Raw genomic sequence first — 14,272 nt, 5'->3', positions numbered from 1 at the left:
GGTTCGCTGATTGGTCGCGGCCGCTGCCCGCGACCAATCAGCTATTTTGACGCAAAATTTAAACACTGCTTTGCTGATTGGTTGCGGCCGCCAGCCGCGACCAATCAGCGAGATTGGTGCCAAATTTAAACACCGCTCTGCTGATTGGTCGCGGCCGCCATCCACGACCAATCAGCGATTTTGGCGCCAACTTTAAACAACGCTCTGCATCGCTCTGCTGATTGGTCGCGGTCGGCGGTCGCGACCAATCAGCAGTATTGGCGCCAAATTTAAAAACCGCTCTGCTGATTTGTCGCGACTAATCAGCGATTTTGGTGCCAAATTTAAACACGCTCTCCAGTTCTCACTAACACGGTTCACTGATTGGTCGCGGCCGCCGCCCGCGACCAATCTCCGATATTGCCGCCAAATTTAAACACCGCTTTGCTGATTGGTCGCGGTTGCCGAACGCGACCAATCAGCGATTTTGGCGCCCAATTTAAACACCGCTCTGCTAATTGCGCCCGGTCGGCCGCATACCTATTCTAGAATACCCGATGCGTTAGAATCGGGCCACCATCTAGTAAATAAATAAACAGCATCCAATCATTACATTGATATAAATAAAAAAATGGGTAAAGCTTCATTATTTCTGCGTTGGCCATGAAGGAGAATTGGACAGGATTCCTCCGCTTGTCCAGTAACATGATATTAGTAGCGTTAAAAAAAAAAAGCTGGTATTGATCGCAGATTAATATGAGTCATATAAAAATGTATTTCCCAAGAGTTGGTACACAAAAATAATGTTTATATGTACATCTGGCTTTATAGAAGCAACTTGCCTATAAATCTCCATAGCGTTCTGTAGAGACCAAGAATATAGATGAGTCACATGTACAGTGGTGGCCAAAAGTATTGGCACCCCTGCAATTCTGTCAGATAATACTCAGTTTCTTCCTGAAAATGATTGCAATCACAAATTCTTTGGTAATATTATCTTCATTTAATTTGTCTTCAATGAAAAAACACAAAAAGAATTGTCCTAAAGCCAAATTGGATATAATTCCACACCAAACCTAAAAAAGGGGGTGGACAAAAGTATTGGCACTGTTTGAAAAATCATGTGATGCTTCTCTAATTCGTGTAATTAACAGCACCTGTAACTTACCTGTGGCACCTAACAGGTGTTGGCAATAACTAAATCACACTTGGAGCCAGTTAACATGGATTAAAGTTGACTCAACCTCTGTCCTGTGTCCTTGTGTGTACCACATTGAGCATGGAGAAAAGAAAGAAGACCAAAGAACTGTCTGAGGACTTGAGAAACCAAATTGTGAGGAAGCATGAGCAATCTCAAGGCTACAAGTCCATCTCCAAAGACCTGAATGTTGCTGTGTCTTCCGTGCGCAGTGTCATCAAGAAGTTTAAAGCCCATGGCACTGTGGCTAACCTCCCTAGATGTGGACGGAAAAGAAAAATTGAGAGATTTCAACGCAAGATTGTGCGGATGGTGGATAAAGAACCTCGACTAACATCCAAACAAGTTCTAGCTGCCCTGCAGTCCGAGGGTACAACAGTGTCAACCCGTACTATCCGTCGGCGTCTGAATGAAAAGGGACTGTATGGTAAGATACCCAGGAAGACCCCACTTCTTACCCCGAGACATAAAAAAGCCAGGTTGGAGTTTGCCAAAACTTACCTGAGAAAGCCTAAAACGTTTTGGAAGAATGTTCTCTGGTCAGATGAGACAAAAGTAGAGCTTTTTGGGAAAAAAGCATCAACATAGAGTGTACAGGAAAAAAAAAAGAGGCATTCAAAGAAAAGAACACTGTCCCTACAGTCAAACATGGCGGAGGTTCCCTGATGTTTTGGGGTTGCTTTGCTGCCTCTGGCACTGGACTGCTTGACCGTGTGCATGGCATTATAAAGTCTGAAGACTACCAACAAATTTTGCAGCATAATGTAGGGCCCAGTGTGAGAAAGCTGGGTCTCCCTCAGAGGTCATGGGTCTTCCAGCAGGACAATGACCCAAAACACACTTCCAAAAGCACTATAAAATGGTTTGAGAGAAAGCACTGGAGACTTCTAATGTGGCCAGCAATGAGTCCAGACCTGAATCACATAGAACACCTGTGGAGAGATCTCAAAATGGCAGTTTGGAGAAGGCACCCTTCAAATATCAGGGACCTGGAGCAGTTTGCCAAAGAAGAATGGTCTACAATTCCAGCAGAGCATTGTAAGAAACTCATTGATGGTTACCGGAAGCGGTTGTTTGCAGTTATTTTGGCTAAAGGTTGTGCAACCAAGTATTAGGCTGAGGGTGCCAATACTTTTGTCTGGCCCATTTTTGGAGTTTTGCGTGAAATGATCAATGATTTGATTTTTGCTTCATTCTCTTTTGTGTTTTTTCCTTGCAAGCAAATTAAATGAAGATAATAAGACCAAAGAATTTGTGATTGCAATCATTTTCAGGAAGAAGCTGAGTATTATCTGACAGAATTGCAGGGGTGCCAATACTTTTGGCCACCACTGTAAGTGAGCATCCCCTGAATGCTAACATAGTTGTTATTAGTAAGCGGAAACATATTGTAAAAAAGTATATGTTGTTAATTTCACACGGGGAAGCCTCCCTGAAGCCAAAAGACATAATTGTCCACGGAATCCTTTCCAGCGCTGCCACTTCAAAACTCTCCACTTGACCAGAAGCAATGACATCCCAACCACCCATCCGCTGACTCTACAACCAATCGGTGGCCTCAGAAGTCAGATCACTGGTGGTTGTGATGTCATTGCTTTCGGGCTGCTGGAGACTTTTGGATCGGCAGATTCGGGCAATAAGTTTGGCTTCTGATTTTCTTTTTTTCCCATAAAGTTGATCATGTGAAGATTAAAAATATAGCGGAGAACCCCTTGAAGTAAACTGTTCTTTATAATTTTCTATAGACCTAGCAATGACCGCCTGCCATACTAACCTATGAACCTTTGTGATAGGTTTATGTGCATTAATGACAATCTGTAATTTTTAACTTTTTCAGGTTCAGTTTTTGAAAGAAGGATGTGGAGAAGACAACGTCTGTGCTAGTAATATGAAAATCTCGTACAAGTTTTTATCCAAGGAAGGACCAGACTCCTATAATGAACTGAAAAGGTATAATTTACTTTAAATTTAAAGTGGCTTTTCATGTTATTTTTACTTTTTTTATACATCATTTTAGTAATAAAAAAAACAAAATGATTAATTGCCACATACCATACCAGCATACCTTTTTCGCCAATGCTCCCGGTCTTTGTTGACACGACTGTAGCCGTGAGTGTGACCTCACGGCTACTGCACATGACCGCTGGAGCCAATCACTGTGCTCAGTCATCATGCTGCAACTGAAAAAATGAATCACTATCAATGCACGCAAATATATCACAAAGGTTCCAGAGTTAGTATATTGTATCAGTCAAAGCAAAATACCTAATCTATATTTTAATGTAGTGTTTCCACTTACTAATGTGAACTACATTAATATTCAGGGGGTGCATTCATCCCAAAATTTGATCTCTATACAAAGCCATGAAGAATTATAGACACGCTGCCTCTATAAAGCCGCCTGTACCAATGCCTATTTTATAAAATTGCCTGTAAAACCGATTTAATATAATCTTAACTACTGGAAGAGGTTCTACATTTTAATAAAATTGGTGAATAAAATAAGTTATTAAGACAGGATCCCATTGTAACCTATTCCCATTGATAAAGTACCATGACTACAGCAGCTTGGGCACTGAGTCAAGTAATATGTTAGTGTACCAACAGAGGAGGGGTGAAAGTGTCATAATGTGAGCTAATGTGACCCTGAGTCACTACTCACAGACAAGCCATGAGAAGGGTAGTCAGGAGGTCCAAGGTCAGATACTAGGGCTCGTAGTACAGAGGGGCAAGACAAAGGCGTGGTCAGGTAATAGTCCAGGGTCAAATGCCAGGAGGGTACGTCAAGATAAGGAAGTAAGAAAAACGGATAGTCAGAGGCCAAATCCGGGGTCAGATACCTGAAGTCAGAGAGCATCAAGAGCAGAAGGGATAATCCACACGAATAGTTACAACAAATCCTATGTCTGACAACAACATCAGAGAAATGAGACACAGAGCTAAATACACACATTTAACAAAGCTAAGCTACAACTGACACTGGACTGCTCACAGCTAGCCAGCTAAATAGCTTGCAAATCATTAAGGACGAGAGGCACCTGTGGAAACGCCCATAGGCTAGACTAGATTGATTATCTGGACTGTCAATCAAAATGCTGACAGTTCAGCATGCTCCAGGATCAGATTGGATGATCGGACTGTCATTCACAAAACTGACAGTCCAGCACAGTCGAGATGCCGTAGGGCGGCTGAGCTGTCATTCACAGCATCCCTAGGTCACAGTCAATGATGGAACTGTGACAGCTAACTTATTTGTAGAAAGAGTGATCAGACTGGAGCTCCTTTGTTAGGAAACAGTAGAGATCTGCTGCACAAAAAGCTGAACTTTGAAGTGAAAGGCTTTACAGAAATAATAATCACCAGGAACTAAGATTGGGAATTGATATTTTTTCACTAAAGTAACCATTTAAGAGTCAGTGAAATATACAAAACACATACAGTATATGCAGCTTTTCAGCTACACATCCCCAATGTTACCAACTTCCAGGTAACTCCTGAATATTTGCTCAGAGTATACAATAATGTGATTGTGATTATTATTATTCTATTTCACAACCCAGCGAGAACGATGTTCCAGTTCTGTCACTTCAAAATCAGAAAGCCATCGCCCTCGAAGTTACAGTGACAAATAAACCCTCTGATCCAAACAATCCCAAAAAAGATGGTGACGATGCCCATGAAGCGAGACTTATTGCAGATCTACCAAACACCCTATCATTCTCGTCATTTAAGGATCAAACAAAAAGTCCTGTAAGTAATAAAACCATTAATAAACAGATTGTAAATTGAAGCCTTTGGGTTTGGAGTAATAATTTAATTTCTTATGAAAACACAGGAGCGAAATTTCTTCTGTTCATCCAACCAAAATGGATCCAAAGTGGAGTGTGAGCTTGGAAATCCTTTCAAGAGAGATTCCAATGTAAGTAATACATCTTTTCTTAACATCTTTACTGGGATCACTGGTTCTCACATTGCACATGGCCCTCTTGAATTAGAAGCAGCCGTATAGTAGATATCCCATGTGTATGCACATCTCCGTGTTAACAGCTCCCAGCGATGTCACTGGAGAATTCTCTTTGTTTTGCACTTTAAATGGACTTTTGACTTATGGACTTGCTAATTTTGTCTTTTTTTGGACTAATGTGAATATTTACGCGATGGTTGTCAATTAAACATTTTGTATTAAATATACCGCAGTTTCAGATGTGCTACAAGGTAGTTTAGACATTTGCTGTTTTTAACCCCCTTTAAGATCACCTTTTAAGATCTCCATAATGTGAAAGGTTGAGGTCAAAAGTCATAAATTGTAGAATACTATGAGTATTCAGGTGTGTACATGTGTAACAATGCGTTACTTTCCACCAGGTGACATTCTTGCTGATTTTGAGTACGAGTGAAATAACAGTTGACACCAAGGAGCTGCAGATTCCTCTCATTTTGGAAACGTATGTCATCTCAAAAACTTGTTGTTTTTTTTCCTAAGACTATCATTGATATGTTACGAAACAAATTAGCCTTTACTAACGTGTTGTAAGGTGGCTGTAGGACAGCTAGTGGATGGGAGATAAACCTGGAGAAATGATCTAGCACATATAGGACTAATAGGGGTTAATTGGCCATGACAGTTTGATTATGAGCAGCGGGAAGAGTTGGGAGAGACGGTTGTTCACCATATTTCCACCCCTGGGTGTGGTTCACTTTGTAAATTGAGACCTGTTTGTCTCACACATGGCTGTGCATATGGAGGTGTGCAGATCTCCTGGACTGAGTGCCTGTGCTAAAGGACTCAGAAGCTGGACTCTAAGCCAAGCAGGCTAACCAGCACTATTGTATGGACTTTCTGCTTTATGTTTTACTTTGTGTCGGACAAGGGCTGTATTTAAGTTTTCCTGTGATGTGGTTTATGAGGATTGAAATAAACCAGTCGGACTTTAAATAGTAACGGTTCCTGTGATACCTCGGATCGCTCCCAAGGGAGTAGCATTGTTACAGTGTTTTGGTCTGAAATAAATCCATGTTGATCAGCGACTGATAAAATAAGGTTGAGATACATAATGAGCTCTAGTTTGACCAAATCACAGTTCTTTATTAGGTAAGTTTTAGGCAATTTTTGACCTGTTGTCTAGCTTGGTATCCACAATTATGAAAAATGTTGCCCATTTGATTATAATAAAAATTATTAATGGACTAATAAACTATTAGAGAAAATGATATGTGTCTCTATTAACCTTATAGAACCAGTTCTCAAGCGGATCTGAGTCCTGTAGTTGCTAAGGCTCGAGTTGTGGTTGAACTTCTGCTTTCTTTATCTGGGTAAGTTTATGTGTCACCACTTAAAAATCCAGTTTGAGAAATAGTAAGTGTCACCTGAAAAGACACAAAGATCCTGAAAAAAAAAATAGGTAATGCAAAAGGGAACTGGAACCAGACTTTTCCTTGAACTGTAAAACTGGAACCAGACATTTCTGATTTGTATGGTTAGTAATAAAGCAAATAGTCTAAGAATGGACTACCTCAATGCAGAAGTATTGGTTCTAAAAGGCAATCTGTTTTTAAAGGGAACTCGTCACATTGAACAGCATCATAGTAAAGAAAGAGGAGTTAAGTGAATTTTTATATCGTGTTCAGGAAAATATATAATATAACTTGTATTTTATTCATTTCAATCTTTTCTTGTTTTGAGTCCAGTGGGCGTTTCCTAACCAGTGACTCAGATGCATGCTGAAACAGTGAAGTCACTCCGCCACTGGACTCCTAAGTCCTGATTGAGCATTGTTTTCAGTCAATAAGTCACAAGTTATACTGAATCATTTCCCACAGCACTATATATTAATGAGCTTCTTGTGGTCTGCTGGTAGATTGGACCACATTTTCATGATGACAGATTCCTTTGAAAGTCCTTATAGAGTTCTGGGATATTGGTTTAACAGTTTTCAAATCTTCCCTAAACATGAGGAACCTCAAGTCTAAATAAATAACTAAAAAAGAGAATGAGAGCGCATATATAAAAACGTGATCAAAAAGCGAGAAATCAAATCTTGTCATTTGTGTCATATTTTAACTAAGTGACCAAGGTGGATTTACTACCTATTATAGTTTGCTGTATAGAATGTGGCAGATGCCTCTGACAAATCCAGAATAAATCAAAATCTGCATTAATCTCAAGGTAAGGGCTCACTCACACCAGCGTAAAAATCGGACGTGTGCTATCCAATTTTTTTAAACTGAAACTGAATGCCACTCATCCATTCAAGTCTCTGGGTGCGTGGAAAATCTCAGACTGCACTCGGGTGACATCCGAGTTCAGTTTGATTTTTGCTGACTCACAGAATGGAAACATTTTATTTTCCATCTGCTCCTCACAGTCATCTGAGAGAACCTGACCACACGATACTGACACTTGGAGTGTCATTTGCAGAATCGGCTCAATTCTCTAAGATGAGAGAATCTACGGCTGTCTGACCGTAGTCTAATATTGAGGATAATTATGTCATTTTTAGACAGATGTACTATTTTGTTTTTGCTAATTAGCAGGGTTATCCAACCTCTGCAAATATCTAACAAACTTCAGGGATGGTTTCTCATTTCGTAAAATGAGGCGTATTCACTTGCTCTAATCACTATAGATCCAGGGTTATTTGTTCCAGTGATCTGTGCAGGGACATAAAATAACATCCCTTCTTCAGGCCTGCTGAGTCCTTTGATTGGCTGCAGTGGACAGATGACTGGAAGGGAGGAGATTCCAGGCACATCTGACAATGGACAATCCAGTCACCTGATCGCTGCAGCCAATCTCAGGCTTTGGCAGTCAGGTGACCAAAGAATGAAACTTTATCTCGTCCTGTCCCGGCAAAGATCACTGGAGCAGCGAGCACTGGATCCACAGTGGTTACAGCAGATAAATATGATGCTTTATTTTATATTTTAAAACCATCCCTAAAATTTTTGTAGAGGTTGAAGAACCCTCTTAAGCTTTTCAATATTGTTAAAAACTAAACGTCTAATAGGTCAGATGGTTTCACAGAACTCCACTGCTTGTACAATGTACATTTTATTTTATAGGATTGCAGATCCTTCTCAGGTGTACTTTGGAGGCAAAGTCATTGGCGAAAGTGCAATGAAAACAGAAGATGAAGTTGGAAGTTTGGTTAATTTTGACTTTAGAGTGAGTATTTAGCTTGGTGTTAGATGTCTGCCTTCATTCTGTGAAGTTAGAACGCCCCCTGCAGCCTTAATAGGATAAAGCATGCAGTTTATGTCATAATTTACTTTGCGATAAAACAATCACTGTTTAAATATAAAATAAAATAAAAAACACAAAGGACTTTACTATTTTTTTTATTTTGACATCTTTTTATTTTTATTTTTTTACTAAAAATCCCAGGAATAAATGTATCAATTGTTAGAGAAATGGAAAGATACATTTTTTTGTCTAAATCTCATGCCGCATTTACGTACATAAACATATATATAATATACAGTACAGACCAAAAGTTTGGACACACCTTCTCATTTAAAGATTTTTCTGTATTTTCATTACTATGAAAATTGTACATTCACACTGAAGGCATCAAAACTATGAATTAACACATGTGGAATTATATACTTAACAAAAAAGTGTGAAACAACTGAAAATATGTCTTATATTCTAGGTTCTTCAAAGTAGCCACCTTTTGCTTTGATGACTGCTTTGCACACTCTTGGCATTCTCTTGATGAGCTTCAAGAGGTAGTCACCGGAAATGGTTTTTACTTCACAGGTGTGCCCTGTCAGGTTTAATACGTGGGATTTCTTGCCTTATAAATGGGGTTGGGACCATCAGTTGTGTTGTGCAGAAGTCTGGTGGATACACAGCTGATAGTCCTACTGAATAGACTGTTAGAATTTGTATTATGGCAAGAAAAAAGCAGCTAAGTAAAGAAAAACGAGTGGCCATCATTACTTTAAGAGATGAAGGTCAGTCAGTCCGAAAAATTGGGAAAACTGTTAAAGTGTCCCCAAGTGCAGTTGCAAAAACCATCAAGCGCTACAAAGAAACTGGCTCACATGAGGACCGCCCCAGGAAGGGAAGACCAAGAGTCACCTCTGCTTCTGAGGATAAGTTTATCAGCCTCAGAAATCGCAGGTTAACAGCAGCTCAGATTAGAGACCAGGTCAATGCCACACAGAGTTCTAGCAGCAGACACATCTCTACAACAACTGTTAAGAGGAGACTTTGTGCAAACCACTGCTAAGGACAGGCAACAAGCAGAAGAGACTTGTTTGGGCTAAAGAACACAAGGAATGGACATTAGACCAGTGGAAATCTGTGCTTTGGTCTGATAAGTCCAAATTTGAGATCTTTGGTTCCAACCATCGTGTCTTTGTGCGACGCAGAAAAGGTGAACGGATGAACTCTATATGCTTGGTTCCCACCGTGAAGCATGGAGGAGGAGGTGTGATGGTGTGGGGGTGCTTTGCTGGTGACACTGTTGGGGATTTATTCAAAATTGAAGGCATACTGAACCAGCATGGCTACCACAGCATCTTGCAGCGGCATGCTATTCCATCCGGTTTGCGTTTAGTTGGACCATCATTTATTTTTCAACAGGACAATGACCCCAAACACACCTCCAGGCTGTGTAAGGGCTATTTGACCAAGATGGAGAGTGATGGGGTGCTACGCTAGATGACCTGGCCTCCACAGTCACCAGACCTGAACCCAATCAAGATGGTTTGGGGTGAGCTGGACCGCAGAGTGAAGGCAAAAGGGCCAACAAGTGCTAAGCATCTCTGGGAACTCCTAGACAACCAACAGAAGATTAGACCCCTAAAATATAACTTTTATTCGAATATGCTAAAAAGGACTCAGTAGTCACCATAACAACAAACACAAAAACAAGACAAAATGCCAGGGAACAGGGATAAGTCACACATCAGTCAGGAAGGATTACGGGCTCTATCTGTCCCTATTTTGTCCCTAAATTCTCTCCCTTCCTGACAGCGGAGGTTGGCACCCTAATTTTTGCTCCGTGGCGCCCCCGCTCAACGTCGGTGTCCCTAATATCCCTGGTAAATCTCTATCTTTATATTTAAAAAACCACAATCATGAATAAAAAATAGAAAAAAGTGAACGTACAGATTAAGAAGCCGACAATTCATCATAGATATGCATTTAAGGAGACCCAAGTCTATATATTGCGACAATAATAATAGCCCTGGGAATTTTTTAGAAGGTAAAATTTGTCTCAAGATAGCTGGTTTATTACATTCATACACAAGCCAGCATATACTAAATAACCAAAGCTAATAAAGCAGGTTCTGTTATATATGAGACTAATCCCCAGAAGTAATGCCCACAGACTGGTATCACATATGCATCCTGCTCTATGTCGTTCTAAATTGTCAGAGCCAGAATGTGATAGAGACTGTAACACATACAAGCAAAACAAATGACCAATTCTAACTGCATTATAACAATCTCAATATCATTTAGTAAGGAATAGCATTTATCATTGGTAATGCATTATGTCACATCTCATAGATATCAAAGAAATAACACAAATCATTAGTGATTCCTAATATCCTATGTCAGAAAATACAGGGACTTAGCACTTATCATAGATAGTCCCTTATATCATGTCCCAAATGCAGACAGTCTGATATCATATAAATAGACAGGGAGCAACACTTATCATTGATGATCCCTCATATCTCGTCCCAACGCGTTTCTCCCTGGTACTCTCCAGGGTTCATCAGGGGAACTGGAGAGGCAATCAATCCTTCTCTCCAGACGGTCAGTCAGTGCTGCATATCATACTGAACCAGCATGGCTACCACAGCATCTTGCAGCGGCATGCTATTCCATCTGGTTTGCGTTTAGTTGGACCATCATTTATTTTTCAACAGGACAATGACCCCAAACACACCTCCAGGCTGTGTAAGGGCTATTTGACCAAGAAGGAGAGTGATGGGGTGCTACGCCAGATGACCTGGCCTCCACAGTCACCAGACCTGAACCCAATTGAAATGGTTTGGGGTGAGCTGGACCGCAGAGTGAAGGCAAAAGTGCCAACAAGTGCTAAGCATCTCTGGGAACTCCTTCAAGATTGTTGGAAGACCATTTCCGGTGACTACCTCTTGAAGCTCATCAAGAGAATGCCAAGAGTGTGCAAAGCAGTCATCAAAGCAAAAGGTGGTTACTTTGAAGAACCTAGAATATAAGACATATTTTCAGTTGTTTCACACTTTTTTGTTAAGTATATAATTCTACATGTGTTAATTCATAGTTTTGATGCCTTCAGTGTGAATGTACAATTTTCATAGTCATGAAAATACAGAAAAATCTTTAAATGAGGTGTGTCCAAACTTTTGGTCTGTACTGTATATATATCTGCATATGTCTATCGGTATATATATAATAGCTAATTCTGCCCCTTTTGCGATCGCTGCGGGTCTCAGAACTCAGACCTTAAGGCTACATTCCCATGATGAGCTTTTGGTGAGGTTTAGATGTTGCAGATTTTCGCACCATTTCTGCTCCCATTAAGTAAAATAAGTTACTTGCAATTTTTCAAAAATACTTAGAATAAAAAACTCATTGTGTGAACATAGGCTTGCAGTTCAAAACTTCTGACTCGTGATTATGGAATGTAAAAGTTTGGTGAAAAGAAAGTTACACTTTAATGTATATAGAATTTCAAATTATCTATTAAAATGACTGGCTCCTGCAGTGCCTCCTTTCTGACTACTAATGCAATGTGTCCAATTATGGATTTAGATTTGTCTCTATGTCCAACAACAGAAAAGTATAACATTAATTGATATCATGCAAAGTAAAAAATACAGACAACATATCGATCCACATTTATCAAAAATAGCGTAACTTGCACCAAATCTTTAGTGCACTCACTTCAACTCTACCATATTGCACCTTAGTAATGAATTTAGAGCAACTTTTTAAGCATGTTTCATACACTTCCTAATGTTAGAAAAGAGCAGGAAACCATTGTGTCTAATGGCGCACATTACTATTACATTTTGACTTTTTATTCCTGTTAAAACTGAAGGTCTCAATGTAAATGTGTTTGCTCCATGCCTTTTTGAGACTGCTTTCTCCTGTCTAAAATATGAAACTTTTTGGAACTTTCATATAGAAATACTAATTTAGATATGTCACACAGCAAAAGGTTAACATCCCCCTTCTCATTATTTTTAAGTTTTGACATAATAACTAATAAATAGTGTAAAACATTGATACATTTAGCACAAACATTTATGACGAGGAAATGATGCAAATTGTGTTAAAAATTGTGTGATAATTCTTCCCACATAAACACCTGCACAATATATTTTTATTTTTACTTGCTATTTTAACCCTTTTTCATATGAATATTACATTTCAGGTGACTAATTTTGGACGGCCTCTTACTTCACTGGGTATGGCATTTTTAGAAATTCAGTGGCCAAAAGAAATCAACAATGGAAAATGGCTTCTCTACATTGTAAAAATAGACTCCAAGGGGCTGGACAAAGTCGCATGTTCACCAGTTCGTGAAATTAACAAACTGAAATTGCAGGTATGTTACCGCTGACCTGTCAGTTATCGCACACAATTCATTTATTAATGCTCTGTTCACACTAGTGCTAATGGGGTTCGTTAGTGTTTCCATTCTAAGTAGAAGTCAGGGCACTAGAGTACATGCACTATTGTCTAACACAGTATATATACTCTCCATCCATGGTCAGGCAGCGTGAACAGGTCGGTTATTTTTTTCTGCCAAGTCTCTTTATTGGCAGTAGTCTATCAAAATAGTTTTGGTCTATATGGTAACTTTTTCCCTGTGCTACTTTGCACCCCAGGTATATAGAACGTTCAGTATTACAGAAACTTTAAACTCTTTCCTTTTGTTCCTGTGACGTTGTGGAAGTTTACGCAATTTCTCATTGACAGGAGTCTGGTAAAAGTCGAAACAGACGAGAAATAGAGGAAAAGCAAACTGATCCGGATGGCAAATCCTATTCATTTTTCTCAGATAGGAAGTACATGACACTGGTAAGATTTACTCTTCTGGTCTCTTATGTCTGGACTTTTGTACGTATACTTTTGTAAAAAAAAATATATGTTTTTTCCTGCCTTTAGTTTAGTCTGTATATGTGACATATCTTCAGTGTTAGGGGTTGCCCAGACGAGCGTATTTTACATCTGTGTACTGTCTGAATAGGACTAGCATACAGACAGCACATGGACCATTGCAAGTGGTTGATGTAGTTCACATAAATATGTACGGACTGATGCTCTGCCAGTACAAAATTGCAGCATATACTACTCTGATCTGTTTTTTGGATCAGATTCAACGGATGTCCCATGAACACGATCCATTGTTTTTACAGATCCATTATAATTATCAACATAAGAAAACTGGATATGGTTTTTAATTATTTTTTAAGTGTTGATATATAAAAAGGATGACATACAATTAACATTCGGATGTAAAAATCGGACATGCGGATGATATACAGAACACTAGAGGGATGATTTCACATACGCTTGTCTGAACTTAGCCTTATATTGGTAGGTTTCTAACTGCTGTGACTCCAAGGCTGCGTTCACTTCTTTTCTCTTGGGCTGCATTCACTTGTGGCTGCAGTGTGGGTTTTTTTTTTTGCCGTGATCATGGTAAAAACAGCAGCGTTTTTCTTTTTTGAATCATTGTTGAGGCCAAACAAACGTTCCGCAGGCGCAGGGTGTGAACACTGGCAAAGAGTCACCCTATTGATCTAGTATTCATGCATTTGTATCAGCTACAAAAACTCAGTGAACCTATCCATTTAAAATCTGTCTAAATAATTTTTAAATTAAGGAGTTGGAGTAGTGGGTAAGAGCACCTCCTTTGTCTCTCTGCAACCCATAGATGGCTCATAGACCTTGTAATTTGCTGAGAAGGTATTTTTTCCCACTGTTTCACCTACTTGACCATAGACATAAGGAGGAACCAGTCTGCAGATCAGTTCCTACAGATTCTTACGGCTTCCTTCACAGACTTTTTTTGCAGTATTTTTTCCTCCTTGGAAAAAATTTCCTATTTTACATTTGTTGTTTTTTTTTCATACACG

General features: G+C 39.5%; 1 protein-coding gene across 2 annotated transcripts in view; it reads left to right on the top strand.

The window, feature by feature from the left end:
- Positions 1-14,272, top strand: part of ITGA6 (integrin subunit alpha 6) — a 98,307-nt gene that overhangs the window by 68,976 nt on the left and 15,059 nt on the right. For both annotated transcript variants that reach the window (XM_073646941.1, XM_073646942.1), the window contains exons 14-21: positions 3,015-3,127; positions 4,738-4,927; positions 5,013-5,096; positions 5,543-5,622; positions 6,413-6,490; positions 8,240-8,342; positions 12,562-12,735; positions 13,110-13,211. In XM_073646941.1, the coding sequence (XP_073503042.1) occupies positions 3,015-3,127; positions 4,738-4,927; positions 5,013-5,096; positions 5,543-5,622; positions 6,413-6,490; positions 8,240-8,342; positions 12,562-12,735; positions 13,110-13,211 (924 nt within the window). The remainder of the gene's footprint in view (positions 1-3,014; positions 3,128-4,737; positions 4,928-5,012; positions 5,097-5,542; positions 5,623-6,412; positions 6,491-8,239; positions 8,343-12,561; positions 12,736-13,109; positions 13,212-14,272) is intronic.

Source organism: Phyllobates terribilis, unplaced genomic scaffold (genome assembly GCF_046119375.1).
Source record: "Phyllobates terribilis strain yellow unplaced genomic scaffold, ASM4611937v1 Scaffold_9__5_contigs__length_417890890, whole genome shotgun sequence".
Taxonomy (NCBI): domain Eukaryota; kingdom Metazoa; phylum Chordata; class Amphibia; order Anura; family Dendrobatidae; genus Phyllobates; species Phyllobates terribilis.
The sequence above is the reverse complement of the archived record's forward strand: the minus strand, read 5'-3'. Positions and strand labels throughout refer to the sequence as shown.